General features: G+C 45.7%; 1 protein-coding gene across 9 annotated transcripts in view; it reads right to left on the bottom strand.

Moving 5' to 3' along the window:
- FGF13 (fibroblast growth factor 13) overlaps positions 1-27,939 on the bottom strand; it is a 1,071,467-nt gene that overhangs the window by 260,091 nt on the left and 783,437 nt on the right. For 8 of the 9 annotated variants that reach the window (XM_069212428.1, XM_069212427.1, XM_069212435.1 and 5 more), the window contains one exon: positions 16,858-16,968. In XM_069212428.1, the coding sequence (XP_069068529.1) occupies positions 16,858-16,968 (111 nt within the window). Of the gene's footprint in view, positions 1-16,857; positions 16,969-18,393; positions 19,473-27,939 lie in introns of those variants that run through there. The other variant, XM_069212430.1, reaches the window with a different exon arrangement.

Here is a 27,939-nt window from a genome sequence, read left to right as displayed (position 1 = left end):
GTAAATACCTGGGAAATCACCAACAGAGTTGACATTGTACAGTCCGCTATCATTGCTGAGCACAGAATACAAAATTCTTAGTAAAGTTCTAGCGTGCCAGTTGCTCCCGCTTCTGCAGTTGGTACATACAGACCAATGTTGATTTGTCCCATGACATAATACCTCTCTCAATATCCTGTGGTTGTTTTGTATGATGGGCAAAGCCCACGGACATTAACCGTATGCAAGTTGACTGTCCCTGGATATCCACCAAGCATTTGATACACTGGGATGGGAATATATGCTGATAAGCGCTGTCCTGATATGGGATCCCCACCTGCCTTGAGTGAAAGTTGTTGTATACAGCACCAAGAGCTATAGCCAGAAACAGGGTCCTACATCACAGGATCCTACAAGGTAACACTTGGTACACGGCAGGGTTACCCCTTTCCCTGCTTCTTTTTATACTGGGAGTGGAACCCAGAGTGCAGCAAATTCACCAAGAGGCAGGCGATAAGGGGATTTTAATAGACAACACAGTACATACCATATCATTGTACGCAGATTACATGATATTGTACCTGAAGGATCTGCAAGGGGGCAGTGGAAAATGCCCCAATTATTATTGAAGTTTGGAGTATTGTCTGGACTTCAAAATAATGTTGATAAATCATGTAAATACTCATTCCAGGGCAAATAAACCAAACAGACATTACAGTTGGCAGAAGTGCAGATACCAATGGCACCATACACCTTTCGCTATTTAGGGATCCAAGAGTACCGAGAACCAAAGGACTTACTAAAAGGTAACCTCATACACACAATCAATGCACTTAAATACCAGGTGGATTTTTGGATCACACTTCCCCTGTCAGTGGCTGATCACCTGGCCCTGGCAAAAATGGTTATGTTGCTGCGGTTGCTGTACCACTTTGTGAATTTGCTGATCACAAAACTGGCATGGGTGTTTAGACTATTAAATGCCATACTTATTGAACTCACATAGGGCTTGCCTAACAAAATGTTTCTTACTGATCACTAAAGGCAGAATGGGGACTCCAGATTTCAAAGCCTACTGCATAGCCAGACAATTACAGCGGCTGGCGAACTGTCTGACAGGCCACCACTTGCCTGAAACAGGCTGTACAATGACTCAGTTTCAGAGGGGTCTCATATATAGGGTAGTCTGTCCAAGCACTCCAATGTTTCACACGGGGTCCCTTTTATTGCTCTCTGCCCTATTCTACTGTAAGACGGCAACGAGGTACACTTTATCACGAGTGCCACATGTGCCAAATATCTTGTTCTGCGGACTCCCCACACCATCAGCACACCTACGACTTAGAGGTTAAGCCCATGGGAACAGGCGGGAGAAACATGAGTGGGGTCTCCATTTATGAATGGTGAATTAATGACACATACTGATTTTGTGCACACTCATGAATTGCCTGAAATCCTATTTCTAACTCATGCCAGCATTATCCACCATGTTCCTAAACACTGGGCACAGATGAAAAGGAACCCCAGATGCACAAGGTGCCTCAAGTACTGGGACATGGTAGGCACTTCACAAGATGGCTCTATAAGGGACTCCACAAGGAACTTAATACTCCACTCACCTGGACAGGGAGCAATCTGTAAAAGAAAGGGCCAGCCTATTAGAATACCCAAAGAAAGTATCAAAAGAATTTGAGATTTAAATTCATCCAATTCACCATTTTACATAGAGCTTTTTTTAACTCTGTGCAAAATCAACAAACTGTTCCTGGCAGCTCCCTTGACGTGTCCAAGATGTCATTCTCTAAGTGCTGATCCAATGTATATTATATGGCCTTGTCCTTCTTTGGCTGGATACAAGAGGGAGATCTCAATGGTGCTGACGGACGTGACCGGCATTGACCAATGGACCACACCAGACCAGTGTATATTGGGACAGTATCCGCGGCCCAAATGTTCTAAAGTGGTGACTCGCTTTAAGGGGCTAGCATTATTAGTAGTGAAAAGACTGGTAACACAGTGCTGGAAAGCCCTGTTGGCCCCAAACGTTGATAGATGGCGGGAGGAGGTACTGCCTTTGGGACAGGCTTTGAGTGGTGCTTTAGGGCAAGAAGAATACACAGGCCTACGTAAAAAAAAAACATATTGATGAAATGGACTGTAGGAAAATGGCTCTCTGTTGCAGTTACCCCCCCACTTTCTGCCTGATATTGATGCTGACTTGACTGAGAAGTGTGTTGGGACCCTGCTAACCAGGCCCCATCACCAGTGTTCTTTCACTAAAATGTACCATTGTTTCCACAATTGGTACACCCCTGGTACACAGGTAAGTCCCTTGTAGAAGGTACCAGTGGTACCAAGGGCCCTGTGACCAGGGAAGGTCCCTAAGGGCTTCAGCATGTGTTGTGCCACCTTAAGTGACCCCTCACCTAACACAGGCACACTGCCATTGCAGGTTGTGTGTGTTGGTGGGGAGAAAAAGGTAAAGTCGACATGGCATCCCCCTCAGGATTCCATGCACACAAAATACTGCCTGTGGCATAGGTAAGTCACCCCTCTAGCAGGCCTTACAGCCCTAAGGCAGGGTGGACTATACCACAGCTGAGGGCATAGCTGCATGAGCAATATGCCCCTGCAGTGTCTAAGTCTAATTCTTAGACATTGTAAGTACAGTGTGGCCATATTAAGTATATGCTCTGGGAGTTTGTCAAAACAAACTCCACATCTCCATAATGGCTACACTAAATACTGGGAAGTTTGGTATCAAACGCCTCAGAAAAATAAACCCACACTGATGCCAGTGTTGAATTTATTACAAAATGCACACAGAGGGCATCTTAGAAGATGCCCCCTGTATTTTACCCAATCCTTCAGTGCAGGACTGACTGGTCTGTGACAGCCTGCCACTGAGACGGGTTTCTGCCCCCCTGGGGTGAGAGCCTTTGTGCTGTCTAAGGACAGAAACAAAGCCTGCACTGGGTGGAGGTGCTTCTCACCTCTGTCTGCAGGAACTGTAACACCTGGCAGTGAGCCTCAAAGGCTCATGCCTTTTGTTACAGCACCCCAGGGCAGACCAGCTAGTGGAGATGCCCGCCACTCCGACCACTGCCACCACTTTTGGCGGCAAGGCTGGAGGAGATAATGAGGAAAACAAGGAGGAGACACCCACCAGTCAGGACAGCCACTAAGGTGTCCTGAGCTGAGGTGACCCCTGCCTTTACAAATCCTCAATCTTGGTTTTGGATGATTCCCTGTTAGAAATGGGGTTTTTGGTTGGCAGTCAGGTTACCCCCTGTCCAAGCAAAAGCCCTCACTCTAGTCAGGGTAAGTCACACAAAATCCAAGATTATCCTGTGCCCACCCTCTGGTAGCTTGGCACGAGCAGTCAGGCTTAACTTAGAAGGCAATGTGTAAAGTATTTGTGCAATAAATCATACAATACCACCATATAGCACCACAAACATACACCAGACAGTGTTTAGAAAAATATATAATATTTATCAGGATAATGGTAGGTCAAAACGAATAAAGTTGCAATGTGAATTTGTAGAGATATCACTGAAAAGTGATATAAAGTGTCTTAAGTCTTTAAAAAGCAAACAAAGGGGGTTATTCTAACTTTGGAGGAGGTGTTAATCCGTCCCAAAAGTGACAGAAAAGTGACGGATTTACCACCAGCCGTATTACGAGTCCATTATATCCTATGGAACTCGTAATACGGCTGGTGGTATATCCGTCACTTTACCGTCACTTTTGGGACGGATTAACACTCCTCCAAAGTTAGAATAACCCCCAAAGTCTCTTTCAAGCACAAAGTACCTGGTTTGGAGTGGAAAATCTCCTCAGAGGGCCACAGAAGAAGAGATACGTGGAAAAAGGGTGTGTGCGTTGATTTCTCCCCAGCACACACGGACTTGCCTCGTTATTTTTCACGCAGGGAAGTCGTGCGTCGTTTTCCGGCGCGCGGACAGTCTCTTTCTGTGGATCGCGGGGATTACCAGATGTCCCGGGTCTGTGCATGGATTTTCCTGCTTGTTTTCCGGCTGCGCGTCGTTCTGCAGGGCTGCGCGTCAAAATTTCGATCTCACGGCAGGCGTCGCGTCGATTTCTCCTCTGGAGGTCGGGCGGCGTTGTCCTTGCGAAGCCGTGCGTCGAAGTTCCGGTCGTCCCGAAGGCGTCGCGTCGATCAACGTCGGTGTGCGGCGTTTTTCTCGCCGCGGTACAAGCTGTGCGTCGAAAATTTTGGCACACGGAGCATCCAAGTGAAAAAGAGAAGTCTTTTTGGTCCTGAGACTTCAGGGAACAGGAGGCAAGCTCTATCCAAGCCCTTGGAGAGCACTTTCACAGCCAGACAAGAGTTCAGCAAGGCAGCAGGCCAACAGCAAGGCAGCAGTCCTTTGTAGAAAGCAGACAGGTGAGTCCTTTGAGCAGCCAGGCAGTTCTTCTTGGCAGGATGTAGTTTCTGGTTCAGGTTTCTTCTCCAGCAAGTGTCTGATGAGGTAGGGCAGAGGCCCTGTTTTATACCCAAATGTGCCTTTGAAGTGGGGGAGACTTCAAAGAGTGGCTAAGAAATGCACCAGGTCCCCTTTCAGTTCAATCCTGTCTGCCAGGGTCCCAGTAGGGGGTGTGGCAGTCCTTTGTGTGAGAGCAGGCCCTCCACCCTCCCAGCCCAGAAAGACCCATTCAAAATGCAGATGTATGCAAGTGAGGCTGAGTACCCTGTGTTTGGGGTGTGTCTGAGTGAATGCACAAGGAGCTGTCCACTAAGCCCAGCCAGACGTGGATTGTAAGGCACAGAAAGATTTAAGTGCAAAGAAATGCTCACTTTCTAAAAGTGGCATTTCTAGAATAGTAATATTAAATCCAACTTCACCAGTCAGCAGGATTTTATATTACCATTCTGGCCATACTAAATATGACCTTCCTACTCCTTTCAGATCAGCAGCTACCACTTCAATACTGTATGAGGGCAGCCCCAATGTTAGCCTATGAAGGGAGCAGGCCTCACAGTAGTGCAAAAACGAATTTAGGAGTTTTACACTACCAGGACATGTAAACTACACAGGTACATGTCCTGCCTTTCGCCCACACAGCACCCTGCTCTAGGGGTTACCTAGGGCACACATTAGCGGTGACTTATATGTGGAGAAAGGGGAGGTTTAGGCTTGGCAAGTACTTTTAAATGCCAAGTTGAGGTGACAGTGAAACTGCACACACAGGCCTTGCAGTGGCAGGCCTGAGACAAGGAAAAGGGGCTATTTAAGTGGTTGGCACAACCAGTGCTGCAGGCCCACTAGTAGCATTTAATCTACAGGCCCTAGGCACATAGAGTGCACATTACTAGGGGCTTATAAGTAAATTAAATAGTCCAATCAGGTATGATTCAAGGTTACCATGTTTTAAGGGAGAGAGCATATACACTTTAGCACTGGTTAGCAGTGGTAAAGTGCACAGAGTCTAAAAGCCAGCAAAATCAGTATCCACAAAGTAGAGGGAGGCAGGCAAAAAGTTAGGGGTGACCACCCTAAGGCTGTCAGGTCTAACATGTGTCCCCTCCAGCTGAAAGTGGGGAGAGCTACCCGACCTCCTGGGAGCTCTCATCGCTAAGGCGGAAGTATCTGGAGAGACCATCAGCATTGGCGTGGTCAACCCCGGGGCGATGTTCCACCGTAAAGTCCATCCCCTGTAGGGAAATGGACCACCTCAAGAGTTTTGGATTCTCACCCCTCATCTGCAGGAGCCATCTGAGGGGCCTGTGGTCTGTCTGAACCCGGAAGTGAGTCCCAAACAGGTAGGGTCTTAGCTTCTTCAGTGCCCAGACCACAGCAAAAGCTTCTCTTTCAATAGCACTCCACCTCTGTTCCCGTGGTAATAGCCTTCTGTTAATAAAGACTACTGGTTGGTCTAGGCCCTCCTCATTTAGCTGTGCTAGGACCGCCCCTATGCCATGCTCTGAAGCGTCTGTCTGCACGATAAATTCCTGGGAGTAGTCAGGGGCCTTGAGCACGGGCCGTGCACATGGCTTCCTTCAGGGAGTCAAAGGCTTTCTGACAAGCCTCTGTCCAATTCACCAACCTAGGTTGTTTATTGGAAGTGAGTTCTGTCAAGGGTGACACAATGGTACCATAGCCCTTGACAAATCTGTGGTAGTATCCTGTGAGGCCTAAAAAGGCTCTCACCTCAGTCTGAGTTCTAGGTGGTTGCCAGACCTTGATAGTTTCAATCTTGGCCTGGAGTGGCTGCACCTTGCCACCACCCACTAGGTGTCCCAAGTACACCACGGAACCCTGCCCAATCTGGCACTTACTAGCCTTGATGGTCAGGCCTGCCTGTTGCAGGGCCTGAAGCACCTCCTTGAGGTGGAGCAGGTGTTCCTCCCAGCTGGAACTGAAGACCGCTATGTCATCCAGGTAGGCTGCACAGAAGGCATCCTTGCCAGCTAGGACCCCGTTAACCAACCGTTGGAAGGTAGCGGGGCATTTTTCAATCCAAATGGCATCACCCGGAACTGGTAATGGCCATCAGGGGTTGAAAATGCAGATCTCTCTTTAGCCCCCTCAGTCAGGGCGATCTGCCAGTACCCTGAAGTAAGATCAAACGTACTCAGGAACTTGGCAGTGCCCAGCCTGTCAACAAGCTCATCAGCTCGGGGGATGGGGTGAGCATCCGTCCGGGTGACTGAGTTGAGACCCCGGTAGTCCACACAGAACCGGAGTTCTGGCTTCGCACCTGGGGCAGTAGCCTTAGGGACCAACATCACTGGGCTGGCCCAGGGACTACTGGATTTCTCGATAACCCTTAAAGCTAACATCTTGGAGACCTCCTCCTTGATGCTGGCTTTCACCTTATCCGATAACCTGTAAATTTTGTTCTTCAAGGGGAGACTGTCATCGGTGTCAATGTCATGAACACAGAGGTGGGTCAGTCCAGGAGTAAGGGAGAACAGGGGGAAGAACTGCTCCAACAGCTCATAGCAGTCTCCTTTCTGGTTTAGAGTCAGGGAGTCAGAGAGGATGACCCCTTTCACTGACCCATCACCTTCTTGGGCAGAGAGGAGGTCGGGGAGAGGTTCACTCTCCTCTTCCATTCCTTCATCTGTGACTAGAAGCATGTTGACCTCAGACCTCTCAAAATGAGCCTTTAGCCGGTTGACATGGAGCACCCTTAGGGGGTTCCTAAGGGATTGGAGGTCCACTAGGGAAGTGGCCTCCCCTTTCCACTCTTTTACTTCAAATGGGCCAGACCAGCGGTCCTGGAGAGCTCTAGGCTCTACTGGCTCCATTACCCACACTTTGTCTCCAGGTTGAAACTCTACCAGGGTGGCCTTCTGGTCATACCAGCGTTTCATTACCTCTTGACTGGCCTCAAGGTTACTTTGGGCCTCTTTCCAGAAGCGGGTCATCTGGTTGCGGAGGGCCAACAAGTAGCTGACCACATCCTGAGGGGGTGCCTTTGGAGCTCTCTCCAACCCCTCCTTGACAATGCTTAAGGGTCCCCTGACAGGGTACCCATAGAGAAGCTCAAAGGGATAAACCCCACCCCCCTCTGGGGGACCTCTCGGTAAGCAAAGAGAAGGCATGGTAAGAGGACGTCCCACTTACGCCTCATGGCCTCAGGGAGGCCACCAATCATGCCCTTCAAGGTCTTGTTGAATCTCTCCACAAGACCATTAGATTGGGGGTGATAGGGTGTGGTGAACGTGTAGGTTACACCACACGCATCCCACAGAGACTTCATGTATGCAGACATGAAGTTAGTGCCTCTGTCAGACACTATCTCCTTTGGGAATCCCACACGGGTAAATATCCCCATCAGAGTTCTGGTCACCACCGGTGCAGTTACGGTCCTCAGAGGGATTGCCTCTGGGTAACGGGTGGCATGGTCCACCAAAACCAGGATGAACCTGTTGCCTAAGGCAGTTTTGAGGTCCAATGGACCAACAATGTCGATGCCCACCCTTTCAAAGGGGGTGCCAATGACAGGAAGTGGAATCAAGGGGCTTTTAACCCTTTTCCCTGCTTTACCACTGGCCTGGCAGGTAGGAAAAGATCTACAGAACTTATCTGAGTTTGTCCTCATTCTGGGCCAATAAAAGTGTGTGACAAGCCTGTCAAAGGTCTTGCCTTGCCCCAAATGTCCTGCCAGGGGAATGTCGTGAGCCAGCCCCAGTAGGAAGGTTCGGTAACACTGGGGGACCACCAGCGTACGCGCTGCCCCAAAGACCGGAACCTTAGGCTCACTGTAGAGGAGATCATTCTCCCAATATATGTGGTGATCACCAGAGGTTTCACCTGCCGCCTGGTCTGAGGCTTGCTTCCTCAGACCCTCTAGAGTGGGACATTCTTTCTGCGCCTTTCAGAATTCCTCCCTGGTGGGTACACCCTCAACTTGCCAGCCAGCAAGCTCCGGTAGGTCACCTAGGGTGGCAATGTCTTCCCCAGTTGGCTCGGTAGCCTCCTCCTCAGGAGCCCCGTCAACCACTGCGGGAACTTCTGGGACCGGTTTCCCGCGCCCCTTGCCCCTTCTCTTGGCAGCTCTCTGGGCCATTGTTCCAGGCTCCAGATGCCCTTGACTTCCCTCTCGGTCAGCCATGGACCGCGTGGTCATGCAGACCCACTCAGGTAACCCTAACATCTCCAGGTGAGATCTGAGCTCCACTTCTTTCCAAGCAGTATGCTCAAGATCATTGCCTAACAGACAATCTACATGCATGGCAGGACTCACAGCTACTTTCAGAGTACCAGAGACCCCCCCCACTCAAAGGGAACCAGAGCCACCGGTAGGTGACTCTCACGATTGTCAGCGACTATGACCTGGTGGAATGTATTAGGGACTATCTGCTCTGTTGACACCAGCTGACTCTTGATAGTAGTCATACTGGCTCCTGTGTCACGCAGAGCCTCCACCTTCTGCCCATCAATGGTGACCCACTGCCTGTACTTGGAAGTATTTTGGGGCATGTGGGCTTTGGGCACCATTTCTCCTTCTCCCAGGGACACTAGGGAAATCTCTACCTGTTCCCCAAAGCTATCTGGGTCCATCTCCCCCCGAGCGCTACACTAGTCAACCCAGGTGTCTGTCCGGTAGTGGATGGTGCTCTCTTGGAGCACTGGGGGTCGCCTTTATAGTGACCATACTGGTAACACTCCATGCATTTGGGGTTGGATTTCCCTGACGTATCATATGTCCCTTGCTTTTTCCCAAATCTGGAAAAGGAATGGTTGCCACCCCCTCCCTGGGAATTCTTTTGGGGGCCTTTGGAGAGTTCCTTATCTGTAAGTTTATCTCCCCCCTCTTTCTTCTGTTGGGAACCCTGGCCACCTTTGTGGGTGTCCCCCCCAGGCACCTTCTTGGGCACTCTGGTGCTAACCCAGAGGTCCGCCTCCTCAGCAAGCTTCCTGGGATCAGTCAGCTTACTATCCACTAAGTGCTGGCGCAACTCTGTAAAAGTAGTATTAAGCATATGCTCTCTCAGAATCAAGTCATATAACCCTTTATAATCATCTACTTTGTTGCACCGCACCCATCCATTCAGTGCCTTACTGGAAAAGTCAAAGAAATCTACCCATGTTTGTGTGGTTTGTTTGGTGCTGTCCCTGAACCTCTGACAGTATCCCTCAGGGGTCAACCCAAACTTGGCAAGTAAAGTGGCTTTCTGAAGTGGGTATGTGTTTTGATCAGGTTGATCCAATGTGAGAAGTGTGTCCCTCCCCAATGGCGGCACATAACCCCACATAGCTACCCCCCATTGCCCTTCAGGAACCTCATGAGCCCTTAGTGCAACTTCATAAGCAGCTAACCATTTATCTATGTCATCTCCCACCACAAAACTGGGCACCACATTTTTGGGTATACAAACCTTCTTTTCTCCAGCAGGTCCTGTCTGTATGCTGCCACCATTATTGCTGGATTCAGACTGTCTTGCCTTGATCTCCAGCTCCTTGAGACTCACTTCATGAGCCAACAATAGTTTCTTTTCAGCCAAAGCTCTCTCAGCCTCCACCTGTTTGGCTGCTCTTTCAGCTTCAGCTTGTTTGGCTTCTCTTTCAGCTTCAATTTGTTTGGCTGCTCTTTCAGCCTCAGCTTGCTTGGCTTCTCTCTCAGCCCTTCTTTCCTCCTGTTTTGCCTCAATTTTCAGTTTTGCCATTTGCAATTGGAACTCCCTTTCCTCTCTCCTTTCCTCTGCGGTTAGGCTTTGCACAGAGACACTGCTCCCTGGTCTGGAAGGGGGCACAATTGCAGTGGTAACATCATCCACAGATAGCAACAAATCCTCTGAGGGGCCATTTTCTGGCTCCTCTTCCTCATCATTCTCTTCTAAATGGGCTTCTGCCCAGGCCCTCAGCGCCACTTGAAAGTCCTCCTTTTTGGAGGCCCCTTGGGTGGGTACCCTCATTGCCCTGCAGAACCCTCTTAGCTGTTTGACCGTATATGTATCCAACAGGACTAGGTCAAAGTCTCCCATTTGAGACCCAGTCAGAGACATGTTGAGTGAGGATTTAGTTTTTGAAAATTGTCAGGAAGAAAAAAACGAAATTTTGCAAAAAGAGATAAAAATCAAGTTGACCTTCAACTGTGGGTAGGTAGTGAAATACTTAGCTACTGTATGTCACTGCACAAACACAAGTCCTATCCTCACCGCTGATCACCAATGTTAGAAATGGGGTTTTTGGTTGGCAGTCACGTTACCCCCTGTCCAAGCAAAAGCCCTCACTCTAGTCAGGGTAAGTCACACTCAATCCAAGATTATCCTGTGCCCACCCTCTGGTAGCTTGGCACGAGCAGTCAGGCTTAACTTAGAAGGCAATGTGTAAAGTATTTGTGCAATAAATCATACAATACCACCATATAGCACCACAAAAATACACCACACAGTGTTTAGAAAAATATATCATATTTATCAGGATAATGGTAGGTCAAAACGAATAAAGTTGCAATGTGAATTTGTAGAGATATCACTGAAAAGTGATATAAAGTGTCTTAAGTCTTTAAAAAGCAAACAAAGTCTCTTTCAAGCACAAAGTACCTGGTTTGGAGTGGAAAATCTCCTCAGAGGGCCACAGAAGAAGAGATACGTGGAAAAAGGGTGTGTGCGTCGATTTCTCCCCAGCACACACGGACTTGCGTCATTATTTTTCACGCGGGGAAGTCGTGCGTCGTTTTCCGGCGCGCGGACAGTCTCTTTCTGTGGATCGCGGGGATTACCAGATGTCCCGGGTCTGTGCGTGGATTTTCCTGCTTGTTTTCTGGCTGCGCGTCGTTCTGCGGGGCTGCGCGTCAAAATTTCGATCTCACGGCAGGCGTTGCGTCGATTTCTCCTCTGGAGGTCGGGCGGCGTTGTCCTTGCGAAGCCGTGCGTCGAAGTTCCGGTCGTCCCGAAGGCGTTGCGTCGATCAGCGTCGGTGTACGGCGTTTTTCTCGCTACGGTACAAGCTGTGCGTCAAAAATTTCGTCGCAAGGAGCGTCCAAGTGAAAAAGAGAAGTCTTTTTGGTCCTGAGACTTCAGGGAACAGGAGGCAAGCTCTATCCAAGCCCTTGGAGAGCACTTTCACAGCCAGACAAGAGTTCAGCAAGGCAGCAGGCCAACAGCAAGGCAGCAGTCCTTTGTAGAAAGCAGGCAGGTGAGTCCTTTGAGCAGCCAGGCAGTTCTTCTTGGCAGGAGGTCGTTTCTGGTTCAGGTTTCTTCTCCAGCAAGTGTCTGATGAGGTAGGGCAGAGGCCCTGTTTTATACCCAAATGTGCCTTTGAAGTGGGGGAGACTTCAAAGAGTGGCTAAGAAGTGCACCAGGTCCCCTTTCAGTTCAGTCCTGTCTGCCAGGGTCCCAGTAGGGGGTGTGGCAGTCCTTTGTCTGAGAGCAGGCCCTCCACCCTCCCAGCCCAGGAAGACCCATTCAAAATGCAGATGTATGCAAGTGAGGCTGAGTACCCTGTGTTTGGGGTGTGTCTGAGTGAATGCACAAGGAGCTGTCAACTAAGCCCAGCCAGACGTGGATTGTAAGGCACAGAAAGATTTAAGTGCAAAGAAATGCTCACTTTCTAAAAGTGGCATTTCTAGAATAGTAATATTAAATCCAACTTCACCAGTCAGCAGGATTTTATATTACCATTCTGGCCATACTAAATATGGCCTTCCTACTCCTTTCAGATCATCAGCTACCACTTCAATACTGTATGAGGGCAGCCCCAATGTTAGCCTATGAAGGGAGTAGGCCTCACAGTAGTGCAAAAACGAATTTAGGAGTTTTACACTACCAGGACATGTAAACTACACAGGTACATGTCCTGCCTTTCGCCCACACAGCACCCTGCTCTAGGGGTTACCTAGGGCACACATTAGCGGTGACTTATATGTGGAGAAAGGGGAGGTTTAGGCTTGGCAAGTACTTTTAAATGCCAAGTCGAGGTGACAGTGAAACTGCACACACAGGCCTTGCAGTGGCAGGCCTGAGACAAGGAAAAGGGGCTACTTAAGTGGTTGGCACAACCAGTGCTGCAGGCCCACTAGTAGCATTTAATCTACAGGCCCTAGGCACATAGAGGTCACATTACTAGGGGCTTATAAGTAAATTAAATAGTCCAATCAGGTATGATTCAAGGTTACCATGTTTTAAGGGAGAGAGCATATGCACTTTAGCACTGGTTAGCAGTGGTAAAGTGCGCAGAGTCTAAAAGCCAGCAAAAACAGTATCCAAAAAGTGGAGGGAGGCAGGCAAAAAGTTAGGGGTGACCGCCCTAAGGCTGTCAGGTCTAACATTCCCCCAATAGGATTAGGGATGTGCCTCCCTCCCCTCAGAGAGGAGCCACAAAGAGGGTGTAGCAACCCTCCAGGACAGTAGCCATTGGCTACTGCCCCCCAGACCAAACAACACCCTTAACTGTAATATTTAGGGGCGCCTCAGAACCCAGGAAATCAGATTACTGCAAACTACACAAAGAAGAAGACTGCTGACCTGAAAGCCCTGCAGAGACGACAACTGACTTGGCCCCAGCCCTAACGGCCTGTCTCCAGACTCAAAGAACCTGCACAGCGACGCATCCGACAGGGACCAGTGACCTCTGAAGCTCAGCGGACTGCCCTGAACCCAAAGAAACTCCCGTGAACAGCGGCTCTGTGTTAAAAACAGCAACAACTTTGCAACTTTCTTGCAACTTTTAAAGAACTCACTCTTCCCGCCAGAAGCATGAGACTTCACCCTCTGCACCCGATGCCCCCGGCTCGAGCTCCAGAGAACCAATACTACAGGGAGGACTCCCAGGTGACTGCGACCTCATGAGTAACCCGAGTTGACCCCCTTGGGCCCCCACAGTGACGCATGCAGAGAGAATCAAGAGGCTCCCCCTGACCGTGACTGCCTGAAACAAGGAACCCGACGCCTGGACCAAGCACTGCACCTGCAGCCCCCATCAAGCAACCCTCTGTATAGCCCAGTCGGTGACTGGCCTGAGAAGCCATCCTGTGCCCTGCCTGCACCGCTAGTGTGACCCCCGGGTCCCTCCATTGATTCCGATTGACAACCCGACGCCTGCTTTGCACACTGCAACCGGCCGCCCCTGTGCCGCTGAGGGTGTGTTTTGTGTGCCTACTTGGATCCCCCCCAGTGCTCTACAAAACCCCCCAGGTAATTACCTGTTGGCAGACCGGAACCGGAGCACCCCTGTTCTTCATAGGCGCCTATGTGTTTTAGGCCCTCTGCATCTGACCGGCCCTGTGTTGCTAGTGTGGTGAGTTTGGGGTTGCCTTGAACCCCCAACGGTGGGCTGCCTATGCCCAGGAACTTGAACTTGTAAGTGCCTTACTTACCTGAAAAACTAATCATTACTTACCTCCCCCAGGAACTGTTGATTTTTGCAGTGTCCACTTTTAAAATAGCTTATTGCCATTTTAACTAAAACTGTGTATGCTACTACTTTAATTCAAAGTTCCTTACTTACCTGTATGGATTACCTTGCATTTTATGTATTTACTTCAAATCTTGAATCTTGTGGTTCTAAAATAAATTAAGAAAAAATATTTTTCTATATAAAAACTATTGGCCTGGAGTTAAGTCTTTGAGTGTGTGTTCCTCATTTATTGCCTGTGTGTGTACAACAAATGCTTAACACTACCCTCTGATAAGCCAACTGCTTGACCACACTACCACAAAATAGAGCATTAGAATTATCTAACTTTGCCACTATCTTACCTCTAAGGGGAACCCTTGGACTCTGTGCACACTATCTCTTACTTTGAAATAGTATACACAGAGCCAACTTCCTACATGGACATACTGCTGGAAGGGTTTAGGGTCCAGGATGGGGACTCTTAGAGTATGCAACAAGCCAGTGCTACTTGGGTCGATTCAGATTGCCCCTTTTGTCAGCATGGGCATCCCCCCACCTATTCCCTATGCATGGAGGCCCTTCCAGTGCCTTCAGACTGATGGTGCCTACTCTCCCCGTTTAGGCTACTCTGCAGCCTTAAAAACAACACGGTTGCAACCCCCTACACCCCATACTTTGCACTCACTGACCCCTAGGACACAAGGCTCCCTCCGGAATGGTTTTGCATAATAGGTGACAAGTTGTGGTTTAAGTGTGGGTGGGATGGGAATGTTCTATTTTGTATATATTGCATTTTATATGGACATTTCATTGGTTTATTTAAAAATTTTAATTGTTAACCCTTGATACAGGAAAAATGTGTCTCAAATATGACTTACCTATGCTTTAAAACGTGAAAATGCAATAAAGTTTGGGTTAAAAAAGATAAGTGTATAGTTACTGTATGTTTGATGCATGTTGCTAACGTGTTTGGAGTTACTTCATTTAGCTCTATATGAAGTAAGGAATTAAGTGGTGTTGAAAGCTAGCAACATAAAAAATGAAAGTGCACTCTCCGTAAGGTCGCACGCTACTGTGGTTTATAAATTGAATGTTTCAATCAGATGAATGGTAGTCCCCTAAATTATTTTCGTTATCAAATTAAAATACGATTAAGATAAACCAAGAAGCACAGAGAAAGATTTTCCCTACTTTGCACCATAAGTACACTCTTCTTTTCAAACGTTCTTAGATGGTTGTGTACAATAAGATCCAACTAACAGATTGCATCTCTCATAGGATTTCCTTTTATTCAAATAAAAGTATATTTATAAGCCACAATTAATGTATGAAGTCTGTTGATCATAAGTAGGAATGTTCAAAAATATTCTGTTAACATTACCCATACTTATGAAAACAATGCCCCAGTAGCTATAACTCTGTGTATTTCCCTTTCTGGTTAAAATAATACAGTTCTTATGAAGTGTCAAGGTAAAAGTATATGTTTTATCAAAGCGATTTGATCCAAATAACACAGTTGTGTCTTCCCAAATGAGCTATGTTCCTAACTTAATGTGCAGCGTTACATGCTCTACATGAAACTGAAAATGCAATATAATAACAGAAAGATCTAATTTTGCAATGTACTTTGGTCTTTGCTGGTGTAATGGGAGAAGGTGCAGTTCTTGATACCGACACATATTTGCTGGCTCAGTTCCCTAGCTAGTTTATTGCACTTGCTATAGTACACTTAATTCAATGTTCTCAATGTAAGATAATCATTAAGCGTTGGCAAGAAACATGTTGTATGTATGCATGTATGTGGCATATAGAGTGCAAACCTAATGTCAAAGCAACAGAACATTGTATGATGTATAACAATTCTCAGCAGAGCATAATCAGAGTATAACGCGGTGTCACACCGAGGAGGGGAAGGATGAGGTGAGGTGAGCAGGAAACCAGTTTGCAGGGTTGGACCGATTGTGAAAGGGCAATGGAAAGGGACATCCATGAATAAATACCGATCAACCCTGTAAACTCTACCACCTTGGAGGTATCACAATAGCTGTCCGGGAAACTAAACGTTTTAAGTATTTATAAAAAATCATCTTCATTTTCTGATGCTATCAGCCTTCCACAAAGAAGCAAAATGTGATCGTTGCACTAAAGACTGGTATACACTCTAAATACGTACAGCATCTTACTAGTGTCACTGTAGTAGACGCTCTTGTTAATGCAGAGCAGGCTATTCATAATGGACTGCCTTCTAATATATTTAAAATAAACAGATATACATATATGATTACGCTTACAGTACTGTACTGTGTAACCCCATTTGTTCTGCATCTATACATGCCGTGCATAAAAATACAAATCTTGCTCACAAGTTATCAGTTGCCATGTTTTGCTCTATTAATTGAACCCATGGCATATGCGTTGGACAGAGGATTACTGTTGGCTCTTCTACACAGAATCCAGAAGTGGGGAAAGGGAAATCCTGCACTCCACTGTGACCTTATAGGTCTGTCTGTCTAGCTGGAGCATTTTCCTGTACATTAGAAGGGCATCCAAGAAGCACGGATAAGATAGTTATTAGTACAAGCGTGCATTTTCTTTTAAAAACATTATTCACACCTGACAAAATGATCTGTTTGTTAGTAGAAGTTGGCAGATGCACGTATTTCTACACTAATTAGGGAACAATTCCGACATACCCAGGCCAATCCTACACTAGGACGTTTAAGGAAGATTTCGTGCAGTCCCCTGTGAAACCATGCCCTTCCTGCCCCACCTCTACCAGTGCACTGAGGGCACAACTCACCTAGTTTGGTAATTAACAAAAATGAAGAAACGCCAAGTAGATGACCACGGATACAGTATGGACTTATATCTTTTAATTGGCAATATTTCTCTTTGTGTCGTGCTGATGCATCTCTATTCACATCACACACATTATTTAAGAGGCTGCAGGGAGGACTCGTTTGACTAGTTTACTTTACTTTTTCCTTTACTGCAATAATTTAGAAGTAAAGTGATACTGAACAGGCAGTTCAAGCGCTAAGCACATCGCACAGCTACTTACTATAAGTACTGGCTTCCTCTTTCGTGCCATCAATGGTTCCATCTGCCTGGAGCTGGAGGTGGTAGCCTTGCCGGCTATACAGTTTGGTAACTATACCTTTCAGCTGAGGCTCTGCAAGAGAAAAGAAAGTCACGCTGGATTTAGTAGCTTATTTTGACATGCCCCTTTGCTCTGATAAACACTGCTCTTGTTAACTGGCATTTGTATAGCACGGTGCATATAACTGCATTTCACTTCAATGGAAGGCTGCAGAACATTCCTTTACAGCAATCATTATTGACTGATTTTACAGCCAGATACAATGCATGCTATGTTGTGATGTGACGATGCCCGCTTCCTGGGCTGATGCTCATAGTCCAAGATCATGACACATGGAAGACAGAGACACAAGTAATTCTTAATCAAAGATGTGCTTACCGATACCATACCGAGTCTGAGTCACGCCCCCAGATAGACTTTGCTCAATATCTATACCATGGATTTGGTTTATATTGTAATCAGCGAATAGAGTATGGGAGCCATTAACCCATCAGTCTAGTATGTACCAGTGACATGACAAACCTTATTGTTCATGAATATTTGAGCAGAAGCACACACGTGAATCAAGGGACGTTGATAGCCAATTGTGTCTTAGACGAGCAACCCACACATGCAAGACTCATTATTGAACACTTTGATCACCATGCACCATGAAACATGTATGTCTACTTGGCCACCTATAGGAGGCATTTCAGAGCTTCTTATATTACATCATTGGATTCTTGAGCGAAAAACGCTGACAAGTCTAGTTTATGATGCACCAGTTGCCATCGCTGAAAACATTCCCTCTGTTTTCATGGTAGGATGAATGTATTTACTGACAGTCAGAAGCATTTTCCTCACCAGCCTAGCAGAGTTGCACGATCAATGTAACAATAAAAACGGAAGCTGCTATATGAATACTAACAGGCAAACATTTTAGTGATTGGCGGGTGCCATTTTAAGAGCTTTACATACTTCATCTGAAAATTAATCAAAATGAACTAAGTCAGTAAACAATAGATTCTATTGTGATATGGGTAAATAATTAAAGGCATCAGCAGGTGCCCTGAAAAAGGATATGTTATGCACAATTAATCAATAAACTCGTGTAAACAGAGCAAACTCAAAGGGGCCAGAAGGCTCTATGAGTTTTTTTTTAACGAATGCCACCTTGTGGTATATCCTGTGATAGTGAAATCAGATAATTTCCAGGTGCAAGTCCGAGATTCCCAAAGTTAGTTGCTCAATAGCTTTTTCTATAAGAAACACGTGACGTACTTATTTCACGAGTCAACAGTATGCATTTTCACAACTATAGGTTAAAGGACAAATATGCTGAAGGGACGTATTTTAATGATTGTCAAACGCTTTCTAGAAAAGGAAGTCAGATTATATTAAAAAAAATGAAATATTCAATCACATTTCACAATGAATCTGACATGTTCATGGCGATAGAAAAGTGTCATGGCAATGCGCAGGAAAATGGCACACAACAGAAACAAAAAACATTCTAACCTGGCCTTTTTTTGCGTCGTTTTGTGGAGCCGAAGAGTTTGACCCGGGCGAAGACATTGAGTTTGTTTTTCTCACAAGTCCCCTTGCTTTTACTGGGGCTGCTGACACATTTGCATGCGTTGGACTTTTCTCGTTCCCGGGCTTGTCGCTTCTGCCTGATCAGGGAGCTGGCAATGGCAGCCGCCATAGCAAATATCCCCTAACAAGCCCAGAGACCACTAGTTCAAGACAAATGTTGTTTGTCCGATGCCTTAATGGCAGCATTGCACGAGCATCTGTAAGTAAAGATGTTGAATTGACGGTGCATCTGTGCCACTAATGAGACCAACTAGATAGACAACTGCAAGATGCCTTCGTGCTCGGCCAGAACAGCCGGAAGGCAGTGGATTGAAGCGATAACGCTCCTAGGTGTCAGTTTCTTGTTCTTCTTCATTTTTCCAACTTTCCCATTTCCAACACCTGTTAGACTCTCCACGGCTGTTGTTTTTGATGATTTTCTCTCCTTATCCTGTTCGGAGGCTCTGGATCCGCTGAAGCGACTAAACGGAATAGCGATCTCCAGTGCTGAATCGAATAGTTGGCGACAAGATCAGCAAGCGTGATTAATTGCTATTCTGCGATCCTTGACGCAGCGCCTCTCCTGTGCGGTGCGTTTTTCTCCCAGTGCACCGCTATGGTATTCAATAATAAATCCCTCCAGGATTACCACGTTCCAGGGCTGGCGCTGCAGCAGTCAGCGTCCGTCTTCAGGCACCAGACCCACTTGTAACTGTGGGCAGGAGGCAGAGGAGGGAAAAAACGCAGGCAGGTAGAGCCCCTTCTTGCATCCAGGACGAAGAGGAGACGATCTCGCCTGCATTATAATATTGGTCCTGCAGATGGGTTTGATGAATGAAGCATGATAAACACACACACGTTTCTGGCTGGGACGAGCTCTGACAGAAGCTGCTTTGTGGAATGTGTGCTGTAGTTTCCCACCATCTCTGTGTGTGCACTGGCTTGCTTTGTCAGGAGGTTTCACAAGTCAGGATGAGCTGTTGCTTGCAAATGGAGCTCTGAAGAGCCACCTCTTGGAGCGAGGAAGGTACTTTAGATTATTCCTTCCAGGGACGCTTGCCTGCAGCACACACAGAAGGTGGCAGCTAGTTATTGGCGATAAAATGTAAGCCACTTCCTGATTTGTTACCCTGAACAGCCCTTGGTTGGTCGAGGGAGGTTTCTTTTCCATTGGTCCATCTAATTTTCCTGCCTAGTTTTTCCACATTGTCATTTTAAAAAGCAACAGATTGGGCATCATAATCCTACATTAACATTTTCCTTGTACAGAGGGTTAATGTGTTGTTGATGGTTCTAAAAGAATGAGAAATGTTCTGAGGCTTTGCAATACACCTAGCCTAAGGTGGGCATGAAAGAGGTTTAGAAACAGTAAGTGTTTACTACAGATATCACATGCTTTCATCTCTATATATCAAGGATGAATGAAATCCAGTTGTGAATGAATGGATGCGTCTGTGGAATACATGTCCTGTACCATCCTTGTAGGGTTAATTCCCACTGTGTGAGTACCTGATGTGCCCTGCATAGGAAGCAGAAGTGGTACCGAGGCATCCGTGACGAGCTCCTGCAGCATAGAACAGGCGTAAGTGGACTTCCACTGCTACCATGCAAATAACTTCAAAACAAGGAAATTTAAGCTTCAGATTGTACGTGTGCCTCAGTGCACTGACATACCGTCATATTTTACACTCCTTAATATGCATTTCTCATTGATAAAACTGGTGTAATGAAACTCTCTTGCTCAAACGTGTGACACCTTATAGACTGCCCCTTTTTTCAGATGATGTCGACTTACAAATAGTGACGTAGTCTATCCTACAATTCATACGTGCATAACTGCACTCGTGCAAACTCTCATGCCCGCAAATTGCATACATTTAGCGTAGAAAGACGGTGTTCTCACCTACCTGCTTTAATACCCCTGCTTAGCTGTAAGATTAGACATAACCCATTACATACTGTCAATTGCCTTGCTACTCCGTTCCAAAGGCTACCAAGTTCTGCATTCCTTTTACATCACAAGGAAACTCGAAATCGTAGGTATGAGAAGTATGACCTGTCTTCATAAAATGAATTATACACCCAATGAACTTCCATGCATAGCAACTACTTCAAAACTACAACAGGCTTCAGATGAATGAAGTGCAGTGAAGCAGCATTACATATTTAAGTTTCAAGACAGAGACATCCAGCAGATTCCACTTAAGGATGACACCTTGAATTTCCCACAAGCCCTACACATTTAAAGATTCCCATACTGTCCATAGCTGTTCAAGTCACTCCAGTAGAAATAATAAAAAAACAGTAAAAACTTTGAAAAGTCTTTATAGCATTCACTACATTGGCAACGTACACCAATAACAAATGTGACACTTCCCTATTTATACAGTTATGAAAAATGAATAAGATGCATTATTAACTATGAAAATCAGCTTAAAATCGTCAAGGTACCTAGTCTAGAGAAATAAAGTGGAGTACATCTCAGCATTATGTGGTGTATCATTTCGATAACAGAGATGTCATAGCCAATCAGCCCTAGGAAGACTCTAACACTTACTAACTGGCCTCACCAACAAAAGAAGTTGCCTTGTTCTAGAAGATATTATTTTGTATCAGTCAAGTCACCGTAAGTGGAAGTAAAATGTTTCGCATATATAGGCTTGTCCAATAGACAAACCATGTCATTATCTAGGGTGAAATGCATCGACTTAAGTTGCATCTTATTCAAGCATATCCATTGCTACGGGTTTTCTTTGCCTAGCCAGACAGCACTAGACATTGTTTGAGCTTACTGATTATGGTCCCTAGCATAACTACCTACAATGGTCGAATAAAAACTCATATAAGGTCTCCAGTGCTACATAGGAATGAAGTTGCTAATTAAGAACACCACTCTTGTTAGAAATGGGGTCTTTGGTTGGCAGTCAGGTTACCCCCTGTCCAAGCAAGGACCCTCACTCTAGTAACGGTAAAAGAGAATCACCCTCAGCCTACTCCCTGCTTACCCCCTTGGTAGCTTGTACGAACAGTAGGCTTAACTTCAGAGTGCTAGGTGTAAAGTATTTGTACCAACACACACAGTAACTTAGCGAAAACACTACAAAATGACACAACACAGGTTTAGAAAAATAGGAAATATTTATCTAAACAAAACACGACCAAAGTGACACAAATCCACAATATACAAGTCAAGTTATCAATTAAAAAGCAAAAAGAGTCTTTAGGTAGTTTAAAACACACACTAACAGTTTTAGCGTAAAAATGTACCTTCGGTGCGTTAAAAATAACCCTGCACGGGCAAGTGTGCATCAAAAAGGGTTTGCGATGCGTCAATTTCACTCACGAGCAAGACCTTGTGTCATTTCTCCTTTTGTTGGGTCGGGGGGTGTTGTTTCTTCTCTCTGCAGGAGAGCGATACGTCAATCCGGTCAGCACTCTTGGGTCCAGGCAGGCCTTGCGTTGTTTTTACACACCCAGCGGTGTTTGCATTGGAAATCCAGTCGCACGATGATCCGAAAACCACGCAGTGCGGGTTGCGATCGCCCAGGCTCCGTCAACGATGCTGCAAGTCATTTCTCCAGCTCCGTGCATCGATTGTTCAGTTGAGTTACAGGCGAGCGCTGATTTTCCTGCCGCGAAGCTGGCGGCGCGTCAATTTCCCAGCCGCAGATCGGAGTCGCGTCGATCTTTTCCCCGCATGGCGTTCTGTCCGTGGATTTCTTAATCTTAAGCTGCCAGCTTCTCTTTTCAGGGTCCCAGGAACTGGATGGGCACCACAGGGCAGAGTAGGAGTCTCTCCAGAGATTCCAGGTGCTGGCAGAGAGAAGTCTTTGTGCTGTCCCTGAGACTTCAAACAACAGGAGGCAAGCTCTAAATCAAGCCCTTGGAGATCTTCAAAAGATGGAAGGCACACAAAGTGGAGTCTTTGCCCTCTTACTCTGGCAGAAGCAGCAACTGCAGGATAGCTCCACAAAGTACAGTCACAGGCAGGGCAGCTCTTTCTCAGCTCTTCAGCTCTTCTCCAGGCAGAGGGTCCTCTTGGTTTCCAGAAGTGTTCTAAAGTCTGTAGTTTTGGGTGCCCTTCTTATACCCAATTTCTCCTTTGAAGTAGGCCTACTTCAAAGTAAAGTCTCTTTTGAATGTGAAATCCTGCCTTGCTCAGGCCAGGCTCCAGACACTCACCAGGGGGTTGGAGACTGCATTGTTTGAGGACAGGCACAGCCCTTTCAGGTGTAAATGACCACTCCTCTCCTCCCTCCCAGCACAGATGGCTCATCAGGAAATGCAGACTACCCCCCAGCTCCCTATGTGTCACTGTCTAGTGTGAGGTGCAACCAGCCCAACAGTCAAACTGATCCAGACAGGGAATCCACAAACAGGCAGAGTCAGTGAATGGTATAAGCAAGAAAATGCCCACTTTCTAAAAGTGGAATTTTCAAACACACAATCTTAAAATCAACTTTACTAAAATATGTATTTTTAAATTGTGAGCTCAGAGACCCCAAACTCCACATGTCCATCCGCTCCCAAAGGGAATCTACACTTTAATCAGATTTAAAGGTAGCCCCCATGTTAGCCTATGATAGGGACAGGCCTTGCAACAGTGAAAAAATAATTTACACAATGCAGTTTCCGACCCCCTGGTGAGTGTCTGGGGCCTGGCCTGGGAAAGCCAGGATTTCACATTCAAAAGAGACTTTACTTTGAAGAAGGCCTACTTCAAAGGAGAAATTGGGTATAAGAAGGGCACCCAAAACCACAGACTTTAGAACACTTCTGGAGACAAGAGGAACCTCTGCCTGGAGAAGAGCTGAAGAGCTGAGGAAGAAGAGCTGCTCTGCCTGTGACTGTGCTTTGTGGAGATATCCTGCAGTTGCTGCTTCTGCCGAAGGAAGAGGGCAAAGACTGGACTTTGTGTGCCTTCCATCTTGTGAAGAAATCTCCAAGGGCTTGATTTAGAGCTTGCCTCCTGTTGTTTGAAGTCTCAGAGACAGCAAAGACTTCTTTCTGCCAGCACCTGGAGTCTCTGGAGAGACTCCTGCTCTGACAAGTGGTGCCCTTTCCAGTCCCTGGGCCCTTGAAAGGAAAGCTGGTGGAAATCCAAGGAAATCGATTCCGGACGACTTTGGACAGATGGCGCTGCAAAATCCGGTGACGACGCCTGCAACCGACTCCGTGATCTTCACTGGAACGTGACGACCTTCGCAGGCCCGACACCGCTGCAGCCCCGCTGAAATCCGCGACTCCATGGATGTCGCGCACCATGTCGTGACCGACGCCGCTTGAAGTGCGCAGATTCAACGTTTCGCACAGGCGCCACGATCCCCGACTTTGCACATCGACTTGTTTTCACTCTTCACCAAAGGTACTGTACTTGGGGGTCTACGCGACTCCGTGACCGTCGCCGCTGGTGCCTACTTGTTGGGAACAACTCCGTCACGACGCCGTGTTAACACCTCATCAAAGCATTTTGTGTTTCTAAGCGCTATTTTGGAGTTTAATTTGAAAAAAATCATAACTTGACTTGTGTATGTCGGATTTTTGTCGTTTTGGTCTTGTTTTGTTTAGATAAATATTTCCTATTTTTCTAAACTGGTGTTGTGTCATTTTGTGGTGTTTTCATTAAGTTACTGTATGTGTTGGTACAAATACTTTACACCCAGCACTCTGAAGTTAAGCCTACTGCTCTGCCAAGCTACCAAGGGGGTAAGGAGGGGTTAGCTGAGGGTGATTCTCTTTTACCCTGACTAGAGTGAGGGTCCTTGCTTGAACAGGGGGTAAATTGACTGTCAACCAAAGACCCCATTTCTAACAGAGCCCATGACTTCTTTATTGGTGTACTGTGTGAGAAATGACACATGTTTGCACAGCAGGTGCCATGAATGGGGATTACAGTGACACTATGCCAAGGAAAAGGGTTTGTGAGGACTAAACTGCAGAGTGCTTACAGAGTAAGCACAAACGGTACTCAGGAGTCAGGCTTGTCACATGGCTTTTTAGTTTAGGGTCAGTGCTTCCCTTCGCAAACATCTTCCAAAATCCCTTTGTGTCATGATTATTAATGATCTTCAGGATTTGTTTCTAGCACCTCTGCAGCAACGCTTTAATTGTAGGAGATACATTTGTTGGTTGTTAGTGTTATAGGTACTAGGCCTACTTTCTGGCCTCAAAATAGAGGTTTTCCTGCTAAAGGCCTTTGTTATGTAATTAAAGTGTGTGATGAATACTTGAAATTCCCATAGTTCATAGTAGCTACCATTCACAGGGTCAGTATCCGAATATCCATTCAACTGCATTGCATCATCTATGATATGCATGGATGTGTCAATTTACTTTTGCAGCACGAGTGCAAGTTTGAAGTGTTGCCAACAGGGATACATTCTCCACCCCAGGAGAAAGACAAATGTTCAAAATTAGTAGTTGTGTGTACTTCAAACTGAGTATCATGACGGCACATATCAAACCCAATGGCCAAGAGCCCATTTGTGCAGAAGATCACTTTCGGGAGGACATGACCAAGACCTGCTCAAGTTAGTTCGAATCTTAAAGCCTTCCCTTTCTCAGTCTTTTAGATTATTTTTTTGCCAAAGAATGGAACATGAAGTATTTTGCCTAAGTTATAGAATCAACAGCCAACGTTTCTTGTAGCACACCTATGAGAAACTTCTACAAGCTGTCTCCCATTTCACAGTTCTATAGGGATCTATTTATTTATCTTACAATTTTTTCAAGAGCTAATGCTGACTATATCATTGTAATGGCTAAGAACTGTATGTTGCTAGTTTTTGTGTTCCGTATCACCAGAAGCCAGCACCATACATAGCAGATATCATTGGCATTCGTTACAGTAGCGGAATTGTTCAGATTATGTGCCCTCTCAGCAAAGTCGTCATCACCATCACCATGATATTTCACCAACTAGATATAAATAACTGTAATTCAACTGAGACACAAAAGTACTCGAACAGTTACATTTAGTACCCTTAAAAGGGTATGATTTATAAGGAAATCAGTAATGATCATAACTTGATTGTCATCTCATCATGGCATGGATGTTATAGCTGATTCTGTGTCCTTCTCAGTGAGCACTGTACTAGGATATGAGCCAAAACAGATATGAAGGCTACCATATTAGCCCCACCCCCCGAGGTTGTTTCCATGTTGAGTCGAATGAGACTAGATCCAGATCTGTTCCGCAAATTACTTGTAGCGGGGAGATGGCTTTGAACAAATATATACTATTTTTCCTATTAACTAGGATCTCATGTTCTCAGCTTTCAAACACAAGGCCCAGTTTTATTTCAGTTACAAATGTTTAAGGAAACTCATGTGGTTCAATGTACATTTTTTCTCAGCCATTAACATTAGTGATGACTAGATGCACATTAGAAATATTTGGCATATTTGGAACATCTGGTCTAGAACCTAGGAGTCTCTCATTCTAGACACCCAAAGGCCCTGCCACTGTCTCAAAACTGGTGGTTTCTGTTCTTTCAGCATAATGACTATGAATGAACTTTGAACCTATTAATGGACATGAGCTCCCTGCCAGGTTTCTACCTCGGGCCATTCCCCTCCCAACCACCAGCATGACACGTCATCTGCCATTCATCTGTGTCCATTAGTCATGATTTAACATGGCTTCCTTGTTATTTACTCTGTCTCTGAATGAGCGCCCCTTCTCCCCCTCACCTGCAATACCGCATACACATCAAAGTATCTAAGCAAAGGGCAAATACAAAACAGTGAAAGCCCATAGTGGTTCTCTTCTTCATGAACACTATCCGAGGGATTAAAATAATTGAAGTGGTGTCTACTGTGAATGCAGATTCTACCTTGAGCTACATAAGATGGTTACCACCTATGCCCTTTTGTTACCAATTGTAGTCTTGTTTGGTGCCCTGTGCTCAAACAAGTCCTGATGTAACTTAGGCTTTTCTCATGGCTGCTAGCTCAATTGACAGTGTCTTCTGCCAGCATAACAACACAATTCCTCATTTCTGGAAAACGTATGGAACTTGAGACACTCTGAGATACAATGTCAGTTTCTGTCTGTTGCCTACTCATAGCAGGTGAACACAACCTAGCCAGCACTTGTGAGCATAAAGAGCACATGCTCACCAAATATTTCTGTTACAGCCCAAAGCTCAGTTAGATAAGTCTATGACACTAAGTCGAAATTAAAGTTTATTGTTGTAGCATGCATGTTCAACAAAGCTAACTTTCAAATCTGTGTGTGTGATGTGAACATACTTTATGAGTAATCCAACAAAGTGATTGGGCTTCCATTTGAATATTAAGTAAACTAGTAGAATGGGAAGCCATAAAGCCATGGGGGTATTTAGGCATCTGACAAATCAAACCCAGATCTCACCTTTCAATACTAGAGCATTATAAACACCTGTACACTTAAATATAGATTGATAGAACTGCGTATGATTCGCTTCGAGTAATTAATATTGCACATTCCCCTACCTACCTGAAGATTAATAGCAAAGCATTTACCTGATAGTACAACATATGTTTAAGAAACCTATGTAGTTCAATGTACAGATAGGCATAAAAACAACTCATATTGAGTTTGGTGAAAGAAAAAAGAAAAAATTACTAGCCATCTAAGAGAAGACTGACAATGTTCCTTCTAATAGGAATTTCACATGGGATATCATTGGTGCATAGTCAATAAATACATTTGCGGTTTCCATGCATCCCTAAATAGCTATAGGTTCAGTTGATATTCGAGGACAGCATAAGATATACATTTACCAAATGTACTAAAATATTTTCATAGAATTCTGGTGACAGTGAAAAGAAGGCTATACCCCTCTTTAAGTAATAATAAAATTAGGTTCAAGTAATCTCATTTCAAAGGCTAAATGTAATAATTGCAAGGCATAAGCTTGAAACCATGGCCGAGTTCCATACACTTTCTCTCTCTCATTTTATTAATCCTAGTGATTAGCAGGATGTCTTTATAAAAGATGTCGTCTGTGTGTGACAGCACAGACGTCCCAATGTTTCTACTACTTTGAAAAAAGCTGCAGACTCGTTGCTCCTTTATTCTATCCTCTGGTGACATGTCCCAGAAGTAGGAAAGCTGGAAGCGATCATGGACTCCAGTGTATTACTCGTACACCAAGTGAACCAAAACATAAGCAACACCTTCTACACCATGCAGGTTTTCCACATATATTTCCATATACCGGTTTCCAAATCCAGGCTATTGAAACCATAGCTTGTCAACCATGGAGTAGGTAAGCAGATTCAACACACTCACTCTTTTACGCAGAAGACTCCAAATAAACTAAGCTGCAGGAGCCACAAAACGATTACACTAATGCTTATGTGACCACACCATCCCAAGCTTCAAAGGGCTTCACTGGCAGTCCACTGCATTACTTCTTAGCCACCAAGACAATAAAGGCCTGGGCTCATCAATTTGACTCCAGCTTCACACTACACTAGTGAATAAACAGAGACCTAGGCATG

This window comes from Pleurodeles waltl, chromosome 2_1 (genome assembly GCF_031143425.1).
Source record: "Pleurodeles waltl isolate 20211129_DDA chromosome 2_1, aPleWal1.hap1.20221129, whole genome shotgun sequence".
In the NCBI taxonomy this organism is placed as follows: Eukaryota; Metazoa; Chordata; class Amphibia; order Caudata; family Salamandridae; genus Pleurodeles; species Pleurodeles waltl.
This window is presented reverse-complemented; position numbering and strand designations above follow the sequence as displayed.